At 46.8% G+C, this 26,007-nt stretch overlaps 2 protein-coding genes across 2 annotated transcripts; both read left to right on the forward strand.

Annotated features, from left to right (window-relative positions):
* The first annotated feature begins 485 nt into the window (after positions 1–485).
* On the forward strand, positions 486–2,321 carry LOC103707600 (cytochrome P450 94A1-like). The gene has a single exon (XM_008792143.4). It carries the CDS (start codon positions 594–596, stop codon positions 2,094–2,096), a length of 1,503 nt encoding a protein of 500 aa, XP_008790365.1. The 5' UTR covers positions 486–593; the 3' UTR covers positions 2,097–2,321.
* A 19,375-nt stretch (positions 2,322–21,696) lies between these two features.
* LOC103707598 (cytochrome P450 90B1-like) lies at positions 21,697–25,480 on the forward strand. The gene is made up of 8 exons (XM_008792141.4): positions 21,697–21,984; positions 22,096–22,420; positions 22,526–22,678; positions 22,849–23,100; positions 23,290–23,385; positions 23,460–23,538; positions 23,853–23,959; positions 24,979–25,480. The coding sequence occupies exons 1-8, from the start codon at positions 21,770–21,772 to the stop codon at positions 25,207–25,209; spliced, it is 1,458 nt and encodes a 485-aa protein (XP_008790363.3). The 5' UTR covers positions 21,697–21,769; the 3' UTR covers positions 25,210–25,480.
* The last annotated feature ends 527 nt before the right edge of the window (positions 25,481–26,007 follow it).

Below are 26,007 nucleotides of genomic sequence, written 5' to 3' on the forward strand. Positions count from 1 at the left end.
TCCTTTAAAATTTTTAATTTTGAATGTATGCGCCATTTTTTTTTTTTGAATCACTGGTTTATTTATGCGTTAAGCTTGCTGAAATTGCTTAGATTTCTTTATTTGAACTCACCTACATCTGTCTTTTTTTTTTTTTTTTTTTGAATGTGTTTCCTTTTTTTTGCTAAAAGTAGTGGTATTATATATAATGTATATGGGTACAACCAACGCATTTTATTTTTAATAAAATGAATTGCAAGCTTTCCATTGATTTTTCTCAAAAAAAAAACAGGAAGCTATATATTCCGAACTTTTGATAATACGATATATTCTCCGGTTAACTAATTACTCATTGTAATTACCTACCATTACAACAAAAAATATTATTATTGGCACCTGCAGAGGTCTTTAATTAGGATCCAGGTTATTCATTAGAAACAAAATAACGACTGTTATAGTGACAATAATTTGTCACTTTGAAATAAAATAATCACTGTGACAAAGTCCGACGACCAGGTTCCACAGCGAGGGTTCCTGTACCACTCTTTTTCCCCTCAAGTTACATTACCTTCGTACAATCTGACCTCTCTGCCACACTCGCTCTCTCAGAAGCTATGGATCTCTCCTCCGTTCTCTACCTCGCCCTCCCCCTCTCCGTTCTCGCCCTCACCATCCTCTACTTGTCCCATCGCCGCCCTGGCCCGGCGAAGCAACCAAATTCCGCAGCCCGGGCCGGCTCCTTCTACGAGCTCATGAAGAACAGCCACCGCATCCTGGACTGGACGGCCGAGCTCCTCGCGGCGAGCCCCACCGGCACGGTCACCACCTTCATGGGCGTCGTCACCTCCAACCCCTCCAACGTCGAACACATCCTCAAGAACCGCTTCGACAACTACCCCAAGGGCGACCGCTCCACCACCATCCTCGCCGACTTCCTTGGCCGCGGCATCTTCAATTCCGACGGCGACCACTGGAAGCTCCAGCGCAAGACCGCCAGCCTCGAGTTCAACACCAAGACCATCCGGACGTTCGTCCTCCACAACATCCGCCGCGAGGTCGCCGGTTGCCTCCTCCCCATCCTCGCCGCCGCCGCCGCCGCCGGAGAGGTGCTCGACCTCCAGGACCTTCTCGAACGTCTCGCGTTCGATAACGTGTGCAAGGTTGCCTTCAACGAGGACCCCGGCCGGCTCGCCGGCGACACCGACCAGGGCCGAGAGTTCGCCAACGCCTTCGAGGAGGCCACCAACCTCGTCGTCCAGCGCTACCGCCACCCTTTCCTTTTCTCCTGGAAGCTCCAGCGGTTTTTGGGGATCGGCTCCGAGAAGCTCCTCAAAGAGAAGATCGCTACGGTCCACCGGTTCGCCATGCGGGTGGTCAGGGCCAAGAAGCGAGCTGAGGCCAGAGGGCTCGGCGACGACCTCCTCTCCCGGTTCATAGCCGAAGCGGACTACTCCGACGAGTTCCTGAGGGACATCATCATCAGCTTCGTTCTGGCCGGGAGGGACACCACGTCGGCCACCCTCACCTGGTTCTTCTGGCTCATCTCGACCCGGCCGGACGTAAAGAACCGGATCATGGACGAGATCCGGTCGGTGCGGTCCAAAAAACAGAAGCCGGCCGAGGCAACGTTCACGTTGGATGAGGTGAGGAACATGGACTACCTGCACGCAGCATTGTCGGAGACGCTGAGGCTGTACCCGCCGGTGCCGCTGCAGACGAGGGAATGCGCGGCGGACGACGTGCTTCCGGACGGCACGAAGGTGTCCAAGGGGCGGCCGGTGATGTACAGCTCGTTTGCGATGGGGAGGACGGAGAGAATATGGGGGAAAGACTGTCGGGAATTTAAGCCGGAGAGATGGCTGGAGAATGGGGTGTTCCAGCCCAAGAACCCATTCCGCTTCCCGGTGTTCCACGCCGGGCCAAGGATGTGTCTAGGGAAGGACATGGCGTACATCCAGATGAAGGCGGTGGCGGCGACCGTGATGGAGAGGTTCGAGGTGGAGGTGGTGGACAGGGAGAAGGAGAGGGAGCCGGACTTTACCATGATACTGAGGGTAAAGGGCGGGCTGCCGGTCAGGGTCAGGGAGAGGCCGGCCGAGGGCGTTCTCGCGGCTTAAACGGGTTCGGTCGGGCCAGTTGTGTCATGGGATGGGGAATTGGGTCCGAGACTATTCAAGTGTTGTAGCTGGGTTTGAGTCTTCCGAGTCGCAGTAATATCCGCATGCCGACATGCCAGCGTGGTGTGAATTCTCCAGGGCTTTGTACTTGGTGTGGTGGCTAATGGCTTCATATATATAATTTTCGAGATTAAATAAACAAAGGCTCATGGTTTATTTAAATAATATTTCGTGCTTCACAGCCATGGAACCTTGGTAGTAGCCCACAGCAAAAAGTTGGGAAGAGCCTTTTTTTTTTTTTTTTTTTTTTTTTTTTTTTTTTTGATGGGGCTTATAGAGGTGTGGGTTTGGTAACGAGGGATCACACCTTCGGACTGATCGCTGCAGGGGCGACATACTTTTAATTTGACCGTCATTAGGACGGGGCTTATAACTATTTGGAAGGATATCATATTTGCAAGACACGTACTCGGTGTGACCAGTAGATATCTTGAGAAAGACTTCGCCACGGTGATTGACTGGATACGAAGTGAGGACTGGTATGGATATAGTCATCCGCTGGTTTGTGAGATCTGTAGATTAGCGAGGGATCTGGGCTTCTTTTAGGCTGTCCATGTGTATCAAAAAGTGAACAAAGCCGCTGATCGGAATCACCTCTTTCGTTGTCTGACACTCCGAAGAGGTTCTTTGGATGAGTGCGGATTCGGCCTCTCCTCCTCGCCATTTTTTTTTCTTAATTTGGATGGTTGTACTTATACTAGAGCTGCATGAGCAGCCGTTGTACCAAAAAAATAAAATAAAAAAGGTTAGAGAAAGGTTAGCAATTTACCTTCTCCGTAGGTACCTAACTAATCAGTGGTAGATCTGGAGCTATACGGGCAGAGCTGGCCCAATCTTTAGGCGATTTAGGCAGTCGCCTAAGGCTCCGGCCCAAAGAAGACCAACTGCAGAAAAGACATCAAAGACAAAATAGAAAAAAAAAAAGACTCACATGTGAGTTCGCCTTAAGTCGCTCCCCTAAAAGACAAAATGATCTTAGGCTCTTAAATACATTAGGCCGCTGGATAATAGAAATTTTTATTTTGGATTTAATAACTCTTCACAACTTCTCTTTTAAGATTAAAAAAAAGAACTTCATGTAGAAAAAAATTATAATTTTATATAATTCGATCCATCCAGTCTATCTCGCCTTCCTCTACCGTCCTCTCTCAGGATAAGTACAAACAACATATAGATAATGACCTATCCGACCAACGTCGGTCGCTATCCTCAAGGACGTAGGAGGGACATCCGGAAGCAATTGTATTACCAAGGGAAGGGGACGTCTTTTTGGCTTTAATCAGCAAAGACTTACATGTATCTGGTGAATAAAATCTTTCTAATGCAACGGTCGGAAAAACAAAGGGAATCATATAACAACTTGACCATATAATATAAATTGAGACGGCAACAAGCTAGTACATGCAGTCATTTGCTTGTCCACTTAGAGTTCGTTTGGTTCGCGGAAAGCATTTTCTCTTCTACAAATATGATTTCTGAAAAACAAATTTTTAGGAAGAGAATGCCTAGAAAAGTATTTTTGGCATGTTTGGTTGACCATAGAAAAGTGACAAATTTACAAAATACTTTTATTTGGTTGGCCAACCACTTTCTTGGAAAAGTTATGTATAATTCCTATTATGTCCTTAATAAAAATTAGATTTTTAATGCCTCTTTAATGCTTCTTTAATGCTAAAGTATCTTTTTGGGAAAAAAAATAAAAATAAAATGATTCCTACCTTATGGAAAAGTAACTTTTTCGTGTTTCTCATTGAAAAAACTTGTACATGAAATGTGGAAATCATATTTCAATGGGAATACAACTTTTCCGTCTCTCTCTTTTGAAAACTCCAACCAAACAAGAGGCATCTCATTACTTTTCTGTTGACTATATTTATTTCCTTCTTTTTCCGCGAACCAAACGAACCCTTAATGTTTCTGAGGTAGGCTATTGGATTGAAGCTTGTATAAATAATTAAGCTTGATCCTGTTTACTATGTTCTAATAGTTCGACTGCATCATGATGGCTGCATACAATGTTTTGATATGTCATCGAAAATGTTGAGAAATAGGGTGAGGTTATTTTAGTATTATATTTTTAAATAATTGCCATGGGTTTTAATAATTTATTATTAGTTGAGCATCATTTAGGTCACAATCAAATCCACTAGACCATCTTGAAATTCGTACGGTTGTTTTGAAATTCAATTGTGAATCCTTCCTTCCCCCGAATCACCGTTGGATCGCTCTCTGGTATCTTTGGGATCTGTGCAAGCTGATAAATGACAGAGTTCGGAGCGCTTTTAGAGTTCTGCAGTGGTTGATGGGATTCGCGTGGTCAATCCTTTTTTCGCGCGAAAGATGCAACCCTTATCTTATCCGACAGCCTCCTGTCCATGGATGCGACCGACCCAAATGGGCAAAAGTCAAAAGATTCGTCCGACGGTCACGACGGTGGCCTTCTAGAACGAGGACGGGGGTTAGTGTCTTTCTTGGGAAAGAAGGATCCACCCTCCTTCGCGCGAATCCACCATTCGATTACCCACTGCTTTTTGTGATCTCTTTGCCGTGAGGGAGTTCGGAGCAATGAGATCCGTGCCGTCGTTCCTTCTTCGGAGGAGGCCTACTGATGCATCCTGATTCCTTCTTTCGCAAGGAAAAGGAGAAGGAACGCGTGTTCCGTCGACATCGCCGCCAACGATCAGCGAAGCAACCGCGTACGAACACTTCCGTGGAAGACTAGAGTTCCTCCAACGAGACACCTTATATTAATGTCATCATTCATCAAGCCTTATCTCATCACTCAATCGGGTTATCTCACAAGCCAAACACCAAAGAGAACATGGATGTCTCTCCACTTCTACTTCCCCTTCTCTTCCTTTCTTTCCTCTTCTTCCTCTCCTTCAAATTTGTATTTCAAAAGAAGAAGAAGAAGGCCGATGGCGACTCCGCCTCCAAGAAGATAGGCTTCTCCGACGTCGTCAAGAATCTCCAACCCCAAAATTTCTTGACCTGGGCTGCGGAGTCGGTAGTCGCGAGCCCCACCAACACGATTAGCTTGCCCTCCTGCATCATCACCGGGAATCCTAAGAACGTCGAGCACATCCTCAAAACCAATTTTGAAAACTATCCCAAGGGCAACGATTTCGTCGACGTCTTGGAAGACTTTCTTGGCCACGGCATCTTCAACGCCGACGGCGATCACTGGAAACTCCAGCGCAAGACCGCCAGCCTCGAGTTCAACACCAAGACGATCCGAACCTTCATCCTCGATAATCTTCACCGCGAGGTCGTCGGCCGCTTCCTTCCGGTGCTCTCGAAGGTTGCCGACTCAGGCGATTCCATCGACCTTCAGGACCTGCTCGATCGCCTGGCTTTTGACAACGTCTGCAAGGTCGCCTTCGACGTCGACGCCGCCCGCCTAGCCGGAGAAACTGCAGACGTGGCGCGGTTTGTCCGGGCGTTCGAGACTGCCGCCGAGATTAGCATCAAGCGAGTCCAGAAGCCGCGATTCTTATGGAAGTTACGGCGGGCGCTGAACCTCGGCGACGAGCGCAGGCTCAAGGAGGAGCTCGCCGTCGTAAATGAATTCGCCACGAGGGTAGTGAAGGAGAGGAAGGGAAGGACGCGGGAGGAGATCAAGGGGAGTGACGACCTCCTGTCGCGGTTCATCGCGGAGGGGGACTTCTCCGACGAGTTCCTCCGTGACATAGTGATAAGCTTTGTGCTGGCTGGACGGGACACGACATCCACGGCCATGGCTTGGATCTTCTGGGTGCTCTCAACCCGACCGGAGGTTCAACAAAAGATCTTAGAAGAGATTGCTTCGGTTCGATCAAGGAACGGCAACGCCGGCGAGATGTTGTCATTGGATGAGCTGAGAGAGATGGAATACCTCCATGCTGTAGTGTCGGAGACGCTGAGGCTCTACCCACCGGTGCCGATGCAGCAGCGAGTGTGCAAGGAGGATGACGTGCTGCCTGATGGGACGACAGTAAAGAAAGGGTGGTCGGTGTTGAACCACTCGTATGCGATGGGGAGGATGCAGGGGATATGGGGGGAGAACTGCAGGGAATTTAAGCCGGAGAGGTGGCTGCACAACGGGGCGTTCCAGCCGAAGAACCCGTACCGGTTTCCGGTGTTCCACGCCGGGCCGAGGACATGTCTGGGGAAGGAGATGGCTTACATTCAGATGAAGGCAGTGGTGGCAAGCGTTTTGGAGAGGTTCGAGATAGGCATGGTGGGTGCTGAGGATGGGGAAAGGGAGATTGAGTACCTCATTACTATGAGGATGAAGGGAGGGTTCCCCGTCCAGGTGAGAAGAAGAGAGGGTCAACTTACACAGTGAAGAAAGGATTAGAATATATACCACGTCTGCATGAAACCCCACTTGTATACCATCACAAAAAATGCTATCCTTAGGTAGCTTCCAGAACTCTTTACGTGTCTAGCTTAGGTGTGCAGCATTACTATGTATGTCTTTTTTGGTTTGGTACGTAAGCAATCATATTCTTGATGGTTATTGTATTTTTTGGTTTGGGACGTAAGCATTCATATTCTTGATGGTCATCTCTAATGGAGTACGTTGGCAATTGTAGTTCTGAGCTCGTCGTGTTGCCTCTCTGAATGTATTTCTCCTGCAAACCATTCGGCCTCGGCCGGCTCCTTTTTGAGAGGCCATGCGACATTTTAGATGCTTAAAAAATGTTAATTTTCCATGCTATGCTTCTTTTTTTTTCCCTGAAGAAATACTCCCAAGCTATGTTGCACAAATTCTAAATTATTATTGCAAACTATATGCTCAAGGAAAAAAAGAAATACTCTCCCAAGGAAAATCGTCGGCGCGGTGGAGTCGACAGAGGCGGGGGAGCAAAACAGTACTCTCCCAAGGAAGGCAGCTAGGAGGCCTTCGTGGGCGGAGGTGGCGAGAGGCGCGCCGAGGCAGCCGGCGTGGATAAGTCATCGGACGTCCGGCCGTGACCTGGAAGAGTTGCAGAAGCGTTTCACGGAGGTGGTCGACATTGCGGAGGAGGAACTGGAAGAAGTGCGGTCGGAATGGAGAAGCTCCACAGTTCTCGTGAGGAGTGTGGGGAGGCCCGTTCCGGCGGAGTGGGTGGCGAAGGAGATCCGACGAGTTGGGAAGTTGAGTTACGACGTTGAAGCCTTCTCCCTGGCGGATGGTGTTGTCGCAATCCGATTCGCCAACGCAGAGGACCGGGAGACGGCAATGCGGTCCGGCCCGTGGATGGTAGCGGCTCAGCTCCTCGCGATGGAGAGGTGGCGGCCGAACTTCTCCACGGGGGCCGGAGGTGTAGGGCGGGTGGTCGTGTGGCTACGTCTCCCTGGCCTATCGTTGGATTTCTGGAAGAAGAACACAATCTTCAAGGTGGCGGCGAGAGCGGGTAACCCCCTGGGGTTGGATGGCTTCACGGAGGATCGTCGGAGGTATGGGTATGCAAGGGTGAAGGTTTGAATTGGATGCGTCTGCGCCACTCGTGCCGGGGACTTGGGTGTTGGGGAGATCGGCCGATGGAGCCTCGAAGTTCTGGCAGGGCTTCGTATACGAAAACCTGCCAGCCCCGTGTTCTCTGTGTGGCGGGTTGGTCACTGGCCGGCGGTCTGCGATTTTGGGTCTCCGGCGGTGGAGGGTGCGCAGCCGGCGGGGTCTGAAGCAGGGCATGAGAAGGCGAGTAAGGGGAAAGCTGTGATGGAGGACTCCGGGCAAGCCGCGGGAGGGGGAGACCGGCCCCGGGAGGGGGGTGCATTCGGACCATGGCTGGTGACTAATCGGATAGGGACGACCTCCTCGGCTCCCAGGAAGAAGGAGAAGTCCGGTCCGGGTGTCAAGAAGGGGGTGACGCCGGCGTCGCCCGGCCCTGGTCCGAGCAGGATGGAGTTGGGTCGACATCGTCACTCTCTCCGGTTGATCTGGAAGGGTGGCAGAAACCGACCAAGGTGGCTCGCCGGAGGACGCCGGAGAAGGACGTATCGGAGGCGGGAGCGAGTCTGCTGGTGGGTGAACCGAGTAGACCCGGAACGGGCACTGGTCAGCCGAGGTGACTCAGTGCGTGGACCGGGCGATGCCGATCTGGGGCCGGTTAGAAATGCGGCCAAGTCAAGCGGGGGCCTGCGACCGAGCGGACCGGGATCGAGCCCGCTGAAGCGGTTCAGAAGCCCGCCCAGGTTCGATCCGGTTGTGGCCTGTTCTGAGGGGGGTTTCTTCGACTCTAGCTGGGGGGAAGGAGCCGGCCCGAGCGAAGGCGCGGCGGCCGGCGGCTGGCTTTCGCGGGAGGAGCAGGAGTTCACCTCCGCCTTTAGCACCGGTGTGTGGTCGGCCTCCCATGGTGAACGAGCATCCCGCGGGGGTCGAAGGGGATCAACGGCGTGAGCAAGCCGCGAGCACGAGAAAGCCAGCTGCTCCGGTCGTCATCGGTGGAGGTGGGCATGTCGGAGCTCGGCGGTGTGCCGGCGACTGAGCTGCATCCGGGGAGACGCTGGCGGGGCAGGCGAGTGGAGCGGGATGGCTGCGGTGGCTGTTTCAGAACTGGGGAAGGGGTCGGCTGTGAAGCCGATTGACAGTGATCTGCAAGTGCTACAGGCGTGCCAACCGGCACAGGGGAGCAGTGCATACGACTTAGTGATAAGAAGGGCCGGTGTTAATGGGCAGGGGGAGGATTCTTCAAGTTGTGGTGGGGATCAGGTTGAGCATGGCACGGGTACATCAGTGAGTGCGTGCCAATTGGCACAAGTGAATGGTGGTGGGCAGCACCTTCAAGTTTTACTTCAATTAATGGCTTCGGCGAAGGGAGTTAATCCTAATTCTCTTGGAGGTGTAGGTTGTATGGAGGTGGATGTAGGGGAGAGTAACAGCTCCGGAGGTGTGGGCTGTGTGGGATTAAAGGGTGATTTATGAAGATCTTACTGTGGAATTGTCGTGGCGCGGGGAAACCATCGTTTGCCCCGGCTTTTCGCAGGTTAGTGCAACAACACAACCCGGATGTTTGCATTCTTTCTTGAGACCCCGGTTGTGTGGTGGCAGTGTACAGAAGGCAAGAAGGGTGATTCCGAGATCGTGGGGGTTCTATGCTGTGGACTCTCAAGGTTTGTCGGGTGGTATTATAGTAATGTGGAGTTTGGGGTGTTGCACTTTGGATTGTTTCCATGTCAGTAATCAAGAGGTGATCATGGTGATTTCGGAGGCTGATAGGAGACCCTGGGTCCTTTCAGCTGGTTTATGCTAGCACTGACTACAGAGTTAGGAGGGCCCTATGGGAGGAGGCCTCTCTGATGATAAGTCATGGCCATCCCATGCTGATGGCAGGTGATTTCAACTGCATTGTGGACTCTCAGGAGAAGATGGTGGGGAATCCTTTTTCCCTCAATAGGAAGATCAAAGAATTTCAGGACTTTATCTCAATCAATGGTTTGATTGATTTGGGCTTCTCGGGACCCAGGTTTACATGGTGCAACAATCAGCAGGGGCGGGCCCGAGTCTGGGAGAGATTGGACAGAGCTTGTGCCACAGCTGGGTGGGTTCAGTGCTTTCCAGATTATCATGTCAGACATTTGCCGAGGATTGCTTCGGACCATTGTCCACTGTTGGTGAGTACCGAGGTACACATTCCAGTCTGCTCCCCTTTCAGGTTTGAAAAGATTGTCTCAGTTATCCTAGGTCTTGGGAGATGGTGAGGGAGGCTTGGAGATCCCCGGTTAGGGGTGATGCCATGTATCGGGTGTCTCGCAAGCTAGAGTTGACCAGGAGGAGGTTGAAGAGGTGGAATCGGGAAGAAGTGGGGAACATCTTCAGGAGGACTGAGGAGGAGGAGGAGGCCATTTCCACTTTACAGGCTCGGGAGGCACAGGGGGGGGCTATCTGAGGTGGAGATGGGGGATCTGAGAATCTCATTTGGCTTTACATGATTCTCTTCTTAGACAGCAGGAGACACTATGGAAGACAGAAGTCCAGAGTACAGTGGATTTTAGAGGGGGATCGTAACACAAAATTCTTTCATCAGGCTACGTTGATCAGGAGAAACCAGAACAGGATTAGATCAATCAGGAGTGAGGATGGCCAGATGTCAGATGACCCGGCTATGATCCGGAGGATTGTGGAGTGCTATTTTAGAGCGAGGTGGACAGAGCAGGCTGGCGAGGGGGCCGGGGAGGATGGTGATGCGGCGACGAGGGTGTCGGAGGAGGAGACGCAGCTTTGATCAGGCCGGTTTCGGTGGAGGAGATTCGGGAGGCGATCTGGTCCCTTGAGGGGACAAGGCGCCAGGGCCGGATGGATTTCCACCATTATTCTTTCGGAGGTACTGGTTGATAGTGGGACAGGATGTGACGGCGGCCATACAGCAGTTTTTTACCACAGCGGTGATGTCAGCGGACTGGCAGCGTACTTTCATTACCCTTATACCGAAGCGGCGGGATGCTTCAGAGCCGGGGCACTTTCGACCGATTAGCCTGTGCACCACTGTGTACAAGGCTACGGCGAAGATCCTCGCCCACTAGGATGCGGGGCATTCTACTGAGGCTGATTAGTCCGGAGCAGGGAGCTTATAGGAGGTCGGAGCATATCCGACAATATCATGATTGCTCAGGAGTTCATGTTCGACTTGGAGAGGGCCCCGATGAGGAGTTTCTTGATGGGAGTCAAGCTTGATATGGAGCGGGCCTATGACAGGATGCGATGGGAGTTTGTTCATCAGTCACTGCAGGGGTTTGGCTTTCCTGAGGAGTGGATTCGGTGGATCATGGGTTGCGTCAGGTCTCCATCCTTTGCCATACTGGTGAACGGTACGCCTTCTCGCTACTTTGTGTCTGTGGGAGGGCTACGACAGGGTTGTCCCTTATCTCCCTTATTGTTTATTATCTGCGCGGATGCACTATCCAGAGTGTTGCGTCAGTCTGTGATTACTCAGGAGTTGGGGGCTTATAGGCCTGTGGTGGAGGGTCCATCGATCTCTCACTTGCTCTTTGCGGATGATTGTTTGCTGTTAGCTCGTGCGACACGTCGAGATGCTATGGCGTTGGGTAGGATTCTACTGGGATTACTGTGCCATGTCTGGTCAACGGGTTAATTTCTCGAAATCTGCAGTTTGCTTTAGCCCGTCTACTAGGCAGGCGGTGGAGACATTCCATCTGTGAGATTTTGGGGGTGGGGAGCATGGTGGTGTGATGAGATACTTGGGGATCCCGCTATCAGGCCGGCGTCTGCGTGGGAGTGATTGCTCCTTCCTGGAGTCTACTGTCAGACAGAGGATGGAGGGCTGGCAGATGCACTCATTATCCATGATGGGGAGGGTCACTTTGGCTCGGTCGGTACTCTCTTCGATTCCCATTTATTTGCTTTCCCATGCTTTTATTCCAGTGTCAGTTTTGAGGTCCATTGAGCAGCTGGTTAGGAATTTCATCTGGGGGAGGCAAGGTGGCAGGGGCGGTATTCATCTGTTGGTTTGGGAGGTGGTGTGCCAGCCTACTAGATATGGAGGTTGGGGGTGCAGTCACTGTTGGTACGGAGGGAGGCTTTAGTGGCTCGTCATGCTGCGAGGTATGTCTTGGAGCCTGATAGTATGTGGTCCTCTCTGATGAGGGCCAAGTATGGGGCTTTGGTTGCTGGTGTGAGAGCTGGGGCGCCGCCACTCTCTGGTATGGCGGGAGATGTGCGCCAGAGCTGGGAGGTTCTACCGGAGATCAGATTGGGCTATAGGTGATGGTCGTTCCGTTGATGTCTTGGAGGATGTTGGGTGACTGCAGTGCCGATCAGTCGTATGCCGACCTTGGTGGACTCGGTGCGTCTTGCGGGCCGGAGGGTCAGCGACTGTTTGGATCCAGACGAGGGCGGTTGGAGGGAGGGCTGGTACGTGAGGTGTTTGGGCGCAGCTGGCTGCGACGATTTTGGGTCTTCCGGTGCCTTCTCAGGGGGAGTCAGACAGGTTGGTATGGGTGCCGTCGGGCCGATCACAGGTGCGAGCGAGGGATCTATACGCCCTCTTCAGCAGAGAGTCACCTAGACGGATGGAGGGAGCTGATTTGGAGGATGCAGATTCATCCACGGGTGGCGCTATTCATCTGGAAGGTGGCCTGGGGCTGCCTTCCCACCAGGAGTGTGCTAGTCAGGCGGAGCATGAGGGTTCCTCAGGAGTGTGTGGTGTGTCCGAACATGGAGGAGACCATTCAGCATGTGCTTTTTGCAGTGCCCCAGGGCTCGAGAGATATGGAGGTCTTCGCCAGCGCCTGTTCCTCACTCCGTAGGGACGACACACGGATTTCATACAGTTACTGTGGGCTTCGGTTCGGAGCCCTAGGTTGGTGGAGGAGGGTATTATTAGGGCATACCTGGCCTACCATATCTGGTTGGACCGGAATGCCCGTTTGTTCGAGGGCAGGAGGCTCTCGGCGAGGATAGTGGCAAAGAGAGCTGTGCTTCAGGCTGGGGAGGTTTTCTCTTGCTTTTGGGCGAGTCTTCACTTGGGATGACTAGGGACATCTGGGATACCCGCAGTGCTGTTTTAGCGCCTAGGTTTGCCATTGTGTCTTGGGTACCCCCACCCCCTGGTTATCTTAAAGTGAATTTTGATGGTAGTGTGGCGACGGACGGGAGGTCGGGAGGGGCTGGATTTGTTATCCGGGACCATTTTGGGAGTATGGTGGCAGCAGGAGGCTGGGGCACGACGGGGGCTCACGGTCGTTGGGGCAGAGTGTGGGCTGCTTGGGCGGGCATGTCCTATGCGCGACGGGTGCTTGGGGCTAGCCGGCTGTACCTTGAGGGGGATTCCTCCATTGTCATAGATTGGATCCGGGGTGCTGATAGGTATGGAGACGGACATCTGCTCATTCGGGAGACCCGCAGACTGGCGAGGGAGATGGACGAGTTTCAGGCCGTGCCACATTTTACGGGAGGCGAACAGGGCTGCTGACTGGGTCGCCTCCCATGTTGCACGACCATTCTGGGGAGCTCCACTGGACGTCCACAGTGGAGTTACCGCCACATTTGTATTTTTTACTTTCTTCTGATTAGGCAGGATGTACTCACGTTAGAGCTATATGAATTGCCGTTTTGACCAAAAAAAAAAAAAAAATACTAATATATATATGCATGCAGATATATACGATATCTTTTTAAATTTTTCTTGTTTGCGTTTGCTGAGAGCATTGAGTACCTAGTTTTACTAGGATATTTCTTATTTTATTTCAAGTTCGGCTGATTATAATGCCTTGGTTTTTGCTAAGAAGTCTTAATTAAAAAGAGCTTTATTTTATATGTTGGATCATGATAAATAAAGTAGGATAGGTCATAAGAGTATCTTAAATTATGAGAAAAGGTATTCGATAATAGTGAGGCAACTTGTTGAGTCAGGGTCCTTATTGCACTTAGCCTGTGGACTACTATTGGGTAGTGAGACAAGTATAAGGATCGAGATCGCTCTTTTGTCGCATGAAAATAGCCAAATAGATTTTTTCAATTTTGTATAAGTTTTAAGATCTATCCCATATAGAATCGATATGAGACTAGTGTATCTTCATATTTTTTTTTATTTATACCACATTTTCAGGACAAATTCTTTCAAATCTAAATAAATATTATAAATTCAATCACACAATGCCATGGATCAACCTATGACAATAACTCTGTACTGCAATACCCTCTAGTCCACAGAGATAATATATAAGCTAAAGCCGCGTTTCATAATCAATTTGCTACAACTCAAAATTTTATCCAAAAAAACTAACTAGAATTATTTAAATTTTTTTATTTTATAATATACTTAAAGATTAATCAGTGCATAGTTGATGCAGAACTAAACTTGTATCCGTGCAAATCCTCATGGTATATGTTTTACTCCATAAAGTATTTCACAACCTCTGATCACCGCCACACCATTCCATCGTGGACATGAACATTGTCAAAATCCAATGATCTTTGTCGGCGATGAACCATGATGTGCCATACTTGACTACAAAACAAAACATGTAGAGCTAAGCATCCAAATTTGACCACGTAAAACCTACTTACCACTATTTTAACATCTCTCCCAAAAAAGCAAATTTGAAACATTTTTTTGACTTTTTTTAGGTGGTATCATGTGGTGTGGTCCATTAGATCCGAGTTTGAATATGCTGAAGAGTAGCAATCCCTTGTTTGGATCCATCTCTTTTTTTTTTGTTGGGGGGGGGGGGGGGGGGGGGGGGGGGGGGGGGGGGGGGGGGGGGGGGGGGGGGGGGGGGGGGGTATTTTATTCATCCCGAACTAAAGAAAGTACATCGATATGAAATCAAAAAACTTAGATGTATAAAAAATAAAAAATATATACCGACACAGCAATCCACAAAATAGTTCTAAATGATTAGCTATATATATTATCATCCAATCAGTTGCGTAATTCAACTTCTCCAAAAATATGGTATATATCCACAAATATCTGGAGCTATTTTTAATTCTCTGCCATATGATATCTGGACAAATGTAGCGGACCATGTTACAGCACCAGCCTAGAAACATAGGAGGCATGGTTGTGGCAGCCATGGGAGGTAAAGCTGGATGGCAAAGGGGGGAGACGGCCATTGGCCATAAAAGGCGAGGTGGAGGCGACCATTGGAGTCACCTAGCTTTTTTTTGGATAAAAATGGTAATTTAAATTACTTTAAAGTAGGAATGTCTGCTACAAATGTTAAAAAAAAATTCTCTAAAGTGCCAGATGAAGAAGGAGATGATCCAGTCTGCAGCCCTTATTTATCTTTCGAAATACTCTTGCTTCTCTTCGAACAATCACGCTCCGGAGCTTCACGGTGCATGCCTCCCACCATCATGCGCCATGTCCTTTTTTTTTTTTTTTTCTTTTTTTTTTTTGTAAAAATGCACCATGTCCTTTTTTTTGCTAAAAATGCACCATGTCCTTCACGGGCATCATTTCCAGCAAATCGTTCCTTTCATTCGAACTGCTGCAGAGAGTGGGGTATCGAGTTAAACCTGGAAGTAGGTGGCAGCTCTTGACCGTACGTAGTTTAAACAGGGGTAAGTTTGTTTATAGATTAAAAAAGTTACATTAAATTGCTCTGGTAGGGTCAAGGGCCTCAATTTGGACACCACGAAGGGGACACTGAGCCTGCATCAATTTGGAAGTGGCTCTGGAAGTAATAAAATAAAATGCTAATCTATATAGGATATCATTTCAGTTCGCCGTACAGTTTAGCATGTTGATGCGAGTATCTCTTTCTCTCCCTTTCTCTATGCTAATCCGAAACATGGTTAGAAATATGACCGTTGTTTGTTAGAAATTTAAGAATTAGGTTTTCCCAAAGTGGTGCATCACCATCATTTTTCTTAACCATTTCTTTGGATCTCCTGAACACATCGTAAAATTGTGATATTATTTATTTAAATAAAGTATTGGCTAGACTGACTGACGGCCTTTAGTAGACATCTCGTCAATCTCTGGCCACAACGTGGGATTCGCATCATCGAGTAATGTGTGAAGGACGAAGCTTTAATAAAATATTAATCCTACAACTTGATGACGAGAACCGAGGACAGGTGCGTATAGAATATATATATTAATCAGAAGGCAACAAGAAAATATAACCTAGAGCCAAAACGCGAACATGACTTCCTTCTTATCAATCAAAAAAAAAAAAAAAACCATCCTATAGAAAATTCAGTCTAATTTAATTTTTTTTTGCTAAAATAGACATTTCATATATACTAGGGTATGAATACATCCAGTAGAATCTCAACCAACGCAAATCATCCTCACCAACCGCATAAAGTGCCTCCTGAGTAGGGCGTGGCAATCGGTGTCGGATCGGGTCATAAACGGATCGGGTCACATGCAGGTTGGGTCAGAAAATCATAAACCTAAACCCGACCTGTTTATTAAACAGGTTCAGAAATTACAAACCTGAACCTGACCTACTTTTATTAAACAGGTAACCCGATCGACCTGTTTAATCTGTTTGCCCAACCTGACCCGTTTAACCTGTTTAGCCTTTTTAACCTGCCAACCCGACCTGTTTAGACCTGTTTAACCTGTTTAGAACTATTTTAACATGTTTAACTCGTTTAACCTATTTAGACCTGTTTAACCTACCCAACAGTTAAACGGGTCAGACATCTAAAATTCGTATTCCGACCTAATTAATAAACAGGTTAAACGGGTCGACCTGTTTTGCGACCCGAACCTGTTTAGGCCAAATCCAAACCTGTTTATGGCGGGTCGAACACGGGTCGAGTTGGCGGGTCGGGTATATTTCACTACAAAAAATACACTTTAGCGACCACTCTTTCGGCGACTACTGAATCGTGGTCGCGTCAAATAAGGCTATTTGCGACCAACATCCTTATTAGTTACTGAATGATTGTCCTACACCGACGAAATGGATATTTGGTCGTGGAAAAGCAAAACCAAGTTGGCGGGTGGCGGTAAAAACTTTGGGCGACTAACGTTTGGTCACGGAAAAGAAGGCTATCTGCGACCAACATCCTTGTTAGTTACGGAATAAATATCTTACACCGACGAAATGCCATATTTAGTCACGGAAAAGCAAAACTAAGTTGGCACGAGTCCAATATTTCGCGCGGGCTGGAGGTAAAACTTTTGGCGACTAAATTTTGGTCCTTAAAGTTCACCTCCAACGACTAAAAAAAATTTAGTCCAGAAAAACTTTTACGAATCTACTTTCGGTCCTTAAAGTTTCCATAAAATCGAACGATGTTGTGCTAGCCCCTGTAAAATGCTAATTTCTAAGTTCAAAAAAAGAAAAAACTGCTTATTTTCAAACAGTGCCATTTGAACATCTTAATTCACTTAGGCATGCATATTCTTGTCTCTTCGGCTAAATCTCAATCCACAACTTTTCTTCATACTTAAATTCTTTTTTATTATTATTATTATAATATAATTTTAAAAGCTCGAGCTCGATGCTTGACTCCTTATCAAATAAATATATGGATCGATAGGATACGCGACATGAGGACGTGGCAGGAACGAAAATTCGCTTAAAAATATATAGAATTCTTGGACATCCTACGGGCAGGATCGAAAATCCGCTCCGAAATAAATCTGCACGCATCCTTTTTAGTTACTGAATGATTGTTTTACATTTTGATGTGTTTGGTGATGATTATCACCTTAACATATGGTATGGATGAAACATTTTGATGAATGGTTAATAGGTTTGCTTGACTTTAGACTTATAGATGATGATATTTATAATGAATGATTATGGATTCTCCAATATTGTGTATACTTCTATTTGGATGAGCAAATGTATTGTGCAATATGGATAATGGATTAGGCTGTGTTGGTTGTACAGGATTTGGAACGAGCCTAAAAATAAATATTAAGCTTATAATTTGAATTATTAATTAAATACAAGTTAATACTTTCTGCCACCAAAAAATACGACGAACTATTTGGTCGGCGTGGGAATTAGCGACAACAAATTTGGTCGCTGAAAAGTTGCTTTGGCAACCAAACATTGGTCGTTGTTGGTGTACCTTAGGTGACCACACAATATTGGTCGCCAAAACCTTTCAGTGACTAGGGTTCGGCGACGAAGAGTATTCTAGTCGCGAAAAGATTTCGGCAACCAAATATGGTTATTCGGCGACTCGAATCTTAGTCGCTAAATATGTATTTTCTTGTAGTGTTTTGCCACCCTACTCCTGAGTGGCTCGCAACATACGCCGCCACCCAGTCTATTGCTCCGTTAGCCTCACGATATACATGCATAGCCCAAAAAGTAATCCCTCTCTCACCGTCAACCATATGTCACGGAGCAAAGGATGAACTCCTCCATCGCTGCGAGTGCCCTGCTGGATCCAGCTGATCACCGTGGCCGAATCGCCTTCCAAGAGAATGGAACTCGCCTAAAGTACATGTCGTGCATACCGCAATCCCATCCAAGCCACTTGCAGCTCTGCTCCTCAGATCGAGGTATCAAAGATCTGACAACCCCCTGCTGCCACCGTGCTGGAGCTCGGACCCCTGATAACAAATCCCGCCCCTTCTCTCCTGCCTCATCCAGGACTGAGCTATCAAAATTGACCTCGAGGAAACTCGGGGGTGGGGGCTCCCAGGTAAAAACCACCATATGAGAAGCTGCCGAAGCAGTATGGGGGACTCAGATATCTCGAACTGTCAAGATCTATACTCCGAATATACATGAAAGAACTCTGTTGCCTGTGCCCGAGCTCGCTCCATCACGAACCGTGGGGACGGACTGTGCTCGCCAAACACTCTGGCGTTCCTGGCCATCCATAGCTGGTAAGTGATGCAGGACGCCCTAATAGCCGCCAGAAGCATCTGAGGGGAGCTAGACCAATGCCGAATCTCCTCCCGGAAGCAATCCCTCCGACTCCACACACTCTCCGGGATTCCGGATAGCCTCGAGGTCCATCTCGCCCAGACACACAGGAATAGTGCATGATCTACTGCCTCGTCCAATTTCAATTGTTCACTGCCTTTCTTTTGGAGTGACTCCAAATTAACAATCAAAGCTGGGTGAGAGGGGAGGTAAAACAAAACAACAAGCGCCTATGTACTAAAGGCTTAGAGCTGATAAGTTACCCAAAAAAAAAAACAGAAAAAAAAAATGTTGGGATGGCAGCTGGCAGGAGTTTTAAAATATCTCATTCATTCCGAATCCTAATAGAATCCTATGCAAATCTGATTATATTCCAGTCAAGTATATATCCGACCCGTCCGAATAATCTGATTTGAATGACAATTAACTGAAGGGCTCAAATATTTGATTAATTTTCTATTTTTTGGTGGAATGGATTTAAATTTTTTAGATAAATTTTTAATCGAATTTAGGAGGAATTTGGATGGTAAGATTTTAAATGATTTATGACACCTTTAAAGCAAATTTTGCCGATATCTCCATTGCCATTTTATGGCTAACCATCCTAGATGAACAGTAAATAACATTATTAGGTCCCAGCCATTATATTCCACGTGCCATGTCATGCCACCTCAGGTCATGGGGGACCTGGGGTCCCCTAATCTTCCTCTCAATTATTAGCATTCATAGTGCTACCGGTCCCGAAATTTGTCAAGTGGGAACATAGAAATGACCGCATAAATGTGGTCCCCAATAATCATTAGAGCACGAAAAGAGAGTTCTTTACAGTCTACATAGTCTGAAAAAACTTTATTATTAGAAATCATATATTTTGGGGTAGAGGAAATCATATATTTTCAAAATCCATTATAGATATATTAAGATCTCTCAAAGATATGATTCTAATAGCACAAAATCAAGCATTGGTTATTTGAGACAGCCTTCAGTATAATTCAAAAATTACTTGATGCGACTTAACGCATCTCAGAGTTCGTCTCCAAATTTTGTTTTTCCATTTAAGCCAAACAACACCCACTTAAATGTCCTAGCTTTGGGTCTAAACTTTTGCTATCAACAATGGATATCCTGTATCTTTGAGTAAGATCTAGTCTAAGTCTTTTTAATTGATATTATAATTTTTATTTATTTATTTTTAAGAGGGAGGATGGTAGAAGATCCAAGCAGTTTTCCATTCAAAAGAATTAAATGAAGTAGCAAAATTCTGATGCAACCCTACCAGCTAAAACGAACCCAACCATAATAAATGGATTTTAATTAAATTTTTAGCAAAATCTGATTTGATCCATTCAATCCAAAATCAAGTTCATTATAAATAGGTAGGTTTGGGTTGGACTCGTGAATACAGTGGAACACCCAAAATCATATGGCTAAGAACCAATCAGCTTCCAAACTCATTCTCGAAGATATGATAGCCGCCCCACTGCCACCATCCTAAAACTCAGGCCTCTAATGACAAATCCGGCTCCTCCCCTCTTACCTCCATTCAAGATTGAGCCATCAAATTTGACCTTGAGAAAACTCAGAGGTGGAGGCTCCCAAGTAAAGAATACCATGTGAAGAGCTGCTGAAATAGAATGGGAGCCCCAAATGTTCCGAGCTATCAAAGGTCCATGATCTAAGCGTGCATAAATGATCTCTGTCGCCTGTGCTCGAGCACACTCCATCATGAACTGCGTGGACGGATTGTGCTCGCCAAAGACCCGAGCATTCCTAGCCAGCCATACCTCATAGGCTATGCAAGACGCTCTAATAGCCACTCGACACATCTGAGAGATACCAGACCTTTGACGAATAACCTCTAGGAAAGAGTCCCTCCAGCTCCAAGCATCCTGCGGGACCCCAGACAAAATTCAAGCTCCACTTGTCCACACACATTAGAATAGCATATGATCCACCAACTCGTCCATCCTGCAATTCAGGCACTAGAGAAATATGCTCACTCCTCGTCTACTTAACACTGAGCTCGTCGGCAAGCGCTCCCAAACCACCTTCTAGATGAAACAAAGTAACTCTATGGTGTAGCCTAAAACCTCATACCTAGCCACAATCCGAGCCCAACTCCGACTCCCGCTGGAGAACCCGGGAAACATCACCAACCCTGACACTGGCTCTGCAAATAGTGCTCCAAACTCTGACATCTCGTCCTACAAAATTCGGAACCAGGAGCGACTAAACCCGCTATACTAAATGCTTCCCAAACAACTAGCTAAGCATAATTTAGCATTTATTGATAGATGCAATCGCACTATAGAAATATAGTAATTAAAAGAAGCCCAACAAGGCAACAAGGTATGCTATTGGACTAGGTCAGCGCCGGAAAGTATTGAATCTGGACTTGGACCCTGAAGAAAGATCTAGTATAAATTTGATCCAAACACTATCAATTAATTCGATTGCTTCTGGATTCACGTTGACCAAAAATAAGGATCCAGATCCAGATTCATAGATTCTTCCATTGGAGCAGTAAAAGTAGATATGCCAAAAAGCGACAAAGTAATACCGACGTGGCATGAGAAGCGAAGGAATGGCCGTAAAGAAAAATATAAATATACCGATTTAATTTAAGAAGAAACTAAAGATATAAGAATAAAATTATATAAATCAAGTTAATATATATTAAGAACGTTAATTTTTGAACTGATGTTTACGAGCCATATTGGTTCACTGCGGGCATCTACAATCCATAATATGGACGTATTACTTGCACTTTTTGCGTGTTCCACACATGGGGTGGTGCAATACATGGAAGCCGTTCCAATCTGATCTCAACTCTTCTATCATCTGTTCACGATGGAGTTGTGGTTGTCGCTAATGGTGGCTTGAAAACATTTCATGGTTTGGTTCGAGGTTGAGGAGTGTTCGCATCGGAGTTGCAGTTTCCCCCAGTGTAACTTCAGGGACCTTAATTTCAAGAATGGATTGAGTCAAAGTTGCGTCGAGGCTCGAGTGTGAGATCAAGGTTTCTTTCACCCTACTTGCTGCCCTGGTTACTGAGAACAGTTTTACAAACGCTAAATTAATCTCCATGACAGAGGGATGGCTGGAATCACGCGGCAGATGCTTCCGTGACTCGAATCCCAAGCGTAGCACCGAGCTCGGGAGCACGTTCTCTTCCACTGTTCCCGAGGACATGTGACACACGGACTCTGTCGTCTCTTCCCGGTTCCCATGGCTCCTATAAACTGATGCCATGTCTCTTCCACCGCCTCCCTTATCAAACCATCGCCATAGCGTGTGTTTGCGAGCAAGAGAGGGGGCGAGTAGACACCATGTCGCCCGTGGTCGTGCTCTTCTTTCTCTTCCCAACCCTGCTAGTCCTCGCGGTAGCAGCTCTGAGCCTAAGGAACAATGAGAACGGGAAGAAGAGAGGCCTCAACATCCCACCGGGAAGCATGGGATGGCCCCTCCTTGGAGAGACCATCGCCTTCCGCAGGCTCCATCCGTGTACTTGTCTAGGAGAGTACATGGAAGAACGCATGCAGAAGTAGAACCCCTTAACTTAATCTCAACACCTTGAAGGCAAAACAAACTCACATGTTCCACTCTAAAGTGTCGAGATTTTTAGCTTATAGATATGTTGTGTTTGGACTGGCAGGTACGGGAAGATCTACAAGTCCAACCTCTTCGGGGCGCCGACGATTGTGTCGGCAGACGCAGAGCTGAACAGGTTCGTGCTGATGAATGATGGGAGGCTGTTCGAGCCGAGCTGGCCGAAGAGCGTGTCGGAGATCCTCGGCAAGACGTCGATGCTGGTGCTCACCGGAGAGATGCACCGCTACATGAAGTCGCTCTCCGTCAACTTCATGGGCATCGCGAGGCTCCGAGCGCACTTCCTTGGGGACTCCGAGCTGTACATCACGCAGAACCTAAGAACATGGAGGGAGAATACCCCCTTCCCTGCCAAAGAGGAGGCTTGCAAGGTGATACAATTAAGCACCCAGTTGCTTGTGATGGCATATCTTAGGCGGTGTCTTGGTTCTTTAGCATCCATCCTTAATATTCTTGGACTTTTTGGGCCATGATAGGTAACATTTAACCTTATGGTGAAGAACATACTAAGCATGAGGCCTGGTGAGCCGGAGACGGAGCAGCTACGAAAGCTTTACATGTCTTTCATGAAAGGGGTGGTGGCATTTCCTCTTAATCTCCCTGGAACCGCTTACAGAAAGGCCACACAAGTACTAATCTCTCTCTCTTCTTTCTTTTCCTCATCTCGTTTACATTTCTTTCCCCCATGAAATCTTTTGTTATTCCTGGCTAATTGCACGAACTTCTTATCAAGAAAAAACAGAAGGTCTCTTTTTTGGTGTATTTGTGATGTTTGGTAGTATTTTCTTGTATGACGAAGGCACGCGCGACCATTTTGAAAACGATAGAGAAGTTGATGGACGAGAGGATCCAGAAGAAGAAAGAGGGAACGGATGAGATCGGAGAAAACGATCTGCTAGGTTTTATTTTAGAGCAATCCAACCTTGACGCCGAGCAGTTTGGTGATTTATTGTTGGGATTGCTCTTCGGCGGTCATGAGACGTCATCCACGGCTATCACCTTGGCTATCTACTTCCTCCAAGATAGCCCCAGAGCGGTGGAGCAGCTACGGGTATGTTAAAGTGATAAACCTTTTGTTTGGAATTATTCGCAGACTAGTCCTTCGTCCTGATATCCTAGTTTTACTTCCTGCCCAAAAAAAGGGAAAACGCATAGCTTTGTGATTTCGGCATTTTTTTAGATGTGCAATACTATAACAGTTCCAAGTCTTCTGAATTTAGTGTTGATTTAATGATTCTAGGAAGAGCACATTCAGATAGTGAACGCAAAGAAGCGAAGGGGGGAGCCTCCTGCTCTAACTTGGGAAGACTACAAGCAGATGGAGTTCAGCCAATGTGTAAGCCACCTGTCTCTGTCTCCGTCTCCGTCTCTCCGGCCCTTTCTCTCAATACAGCCTCCTTATGTGTGTAGGTTGTCAGCGAGACTCTACGGTTGGGCAACATTATCAAGTTCGTACATAGGAAGGCAAACACGGACGTCCAGTTTAAAGGTTGATGGAGATAACTTTATATTTCTTTTAGTTTTTTCGTTGGTAAGCTAAAGTTTTGGTGCCCGTCAAAGAGCAATGCTTTGAGGGTGGAAACTCCTTAAATGTTATGAAATATATTTCTATTTTTAGTAAAAATAAAATAAAATAAAATAAAAAAACAAAAAAACATCATCCTGCGAAGCCCTTATACAAGAAATGCATGTCGTAGGATTGTATTCATAGTATTACTCTTTCCAAGATTAGTTTTTTTTTTCTTTTTTCTTATCACATTCTTAAACCTTTAATTTCTTACATCTCATACACTTTTCTTCAAGGGTATGACATCCCAAGTGGGTGGAGCATCATTCCGGTCTTTGCAGCTGCACATCTAGATCCTTCTGTGTACGAAAATCCTCAAAAGTTTGATCCATGGAGATGGCAGGTCAGTGCTCAAACCAGTCCCTAGAAGGGCATTTGCTTGTTTTCTGTTCATCATATTCTTAAAGTATACGAAGCTATGAATTTGGAGTCAAGAGTCTGCTTGATCCGCATTCTACCTGAAGAGCTAGTTATATTGGCTCATGCGTCGACTTCTCTTTTTCATCTCTTTAGAGAAACTTTGGGTACATGATCAAGTTTGCCATTAGCACAATAGGCCTCGCCAACCGTGTCTAGGCATTTGTGGTGAATGGTCGATGGTATATGCCATGTCTCAATTATTAGCTGGATTAGGTTTGTGATGGACCAATCCAACCAGAAAGTAACATTAAGGGTAATAATTTTTTGTAAGTAGTCCACGTAGGGATCTGATTCAATTAATAATTTTTTTAATATAGTAAAAATATTTTAGTAACTCAAAATTGTAAATCATGGTGCTGCTACCCTTGTGTAAATTACGCCGAGCATATGTACTATTCTACTTATTTTTCTTTTTGGGTGAAGTTCTATTTCGCTCTTTTGAATGCAAAGGCGCATGCGATGCCTGTGGATCCCAGTAATTTTTCTTTTTGGGTGAAGTTCTATTTCGCTCTTTTCAATGCAAAGGCGCGTGCGATGCCTGTGGATCCCAGTAACATGGCAGTCACTCCCTTCCGGTCCATTGTACAACAACTGACACACCCATGTCCCATAACGTTTAGTGGCAATATTATTTGGACCCACTAGGCTTTAAAAATAATTGGATGGTTTTGCCTAGTTATGTACCCATCAGCATCCACACGAGTGAAAGTGAAATTGGGTGGAGTTGGTGATTCATCCATGGTTTGGAAAATCTCATTAGAGAACTACGTTGTCTTCTATTTCTGTTATATTTGTCACACGGCTGACACCTATATATATATATATATGGTTATTATGTTCTTCATGTATTAAGAAGTGGTTTGAGCTAGTCATAAGTAGCACTTTGATTCAAAACTAGGCCTGACTTGGTACGTTGTCAATATATATGTTCTTTTTCCCCAGACCATCTCTACAAGCTCTGCGAGGATTGACAATTACATGCCATTTGGGCAAGGCCTGCGTAACTGTGCCGGGTTGGAGCTTGCGAAGATGGAGATTGCCGTGTTCCTTCACCATCTTGTCCTTAATTTTGATTGGGAGCTGGCAGAGCCCGATCAGCCTCTTGCTTACGCCTTCCCTGAGTTCCAGAAAGGCCTTCCTATCAAGGTCCGCAGGATCTCCCTCATCGAGTAAAAGAAGGAGAGGGCGTGTTTCTATGAATCACGAGGCTTGTGTGCTCCTTTCCTTGGTGGCCAATGTTGTAGGTGGGATGTTTAATGCGAATAAAAAGTTGTCGCACGAGAGTACGTAATTTCTGCATGTGGTCTTGCATGTATGGTGTATAAGCTGTAAGCATCGAGCTAGCTTGGATTTGTTAAGGAAATATCTTGGTTGCCTGCATGTAATATTGGTGCAGTAATTCGTACGTTCAAGGAACGCAACAATAAAGCATCAAGTTCCTACATTTAGTGATATTTGGTCATGGAGAGCCCATGCACGTAACTTTTAGGGCCTCCGGCTCCAGGGCATTACAGCGTTGCCCTCCAAGGAATAATTAAGTGATGTTTCTATATATAGCCACCAAATATGAAACATATAATCCTACTCCCCCCCCACAAAAAAAAATGAAACATGTAAAAATAACGACAATATATTAATACACATAAAAGGAAGCCTTCCAAGTCCAATATAGAGTGCTACCGGTTACTTCTTTCTAAAACACCTTCTCCTCCATTGATCCTTGATCCCTCACACCCATTGTTTCTTCCCATGGGGTACCACCATCACCTCGACCGCCATCTTCCACCTCTCCCCCGATCAAACTCACCTCGCCAGCGAGCCAAATACCAGCTCTACTAGCATGGGTAGCACGAGCATATGTCAAGCCAAAAGTAGAAGGGTGTGGTTCGCTTGCCAAATTCCTTCTTTGCATTTGAACTGCTAGAGGCCTTCTTCCATGAAGTCTCTCTTTGCTACTCGACACCAATGCTA

This window comes from Phoenix dactylifera, chromosome 6, assembly GCF_009389715.1.
Source record: "Phoenix dactylifera cultivar Barhee BC4 chromosome 6, palm_55x_up_171113_PBpolish2nd_filt_p, whole genome shotgun sequence".
NCBI lineage: Eukaryota > Viridiplantae > Streptophyta > Magnoliopsida > Arecales > Arecaceae > Phoenix > Phoenix dactylifera.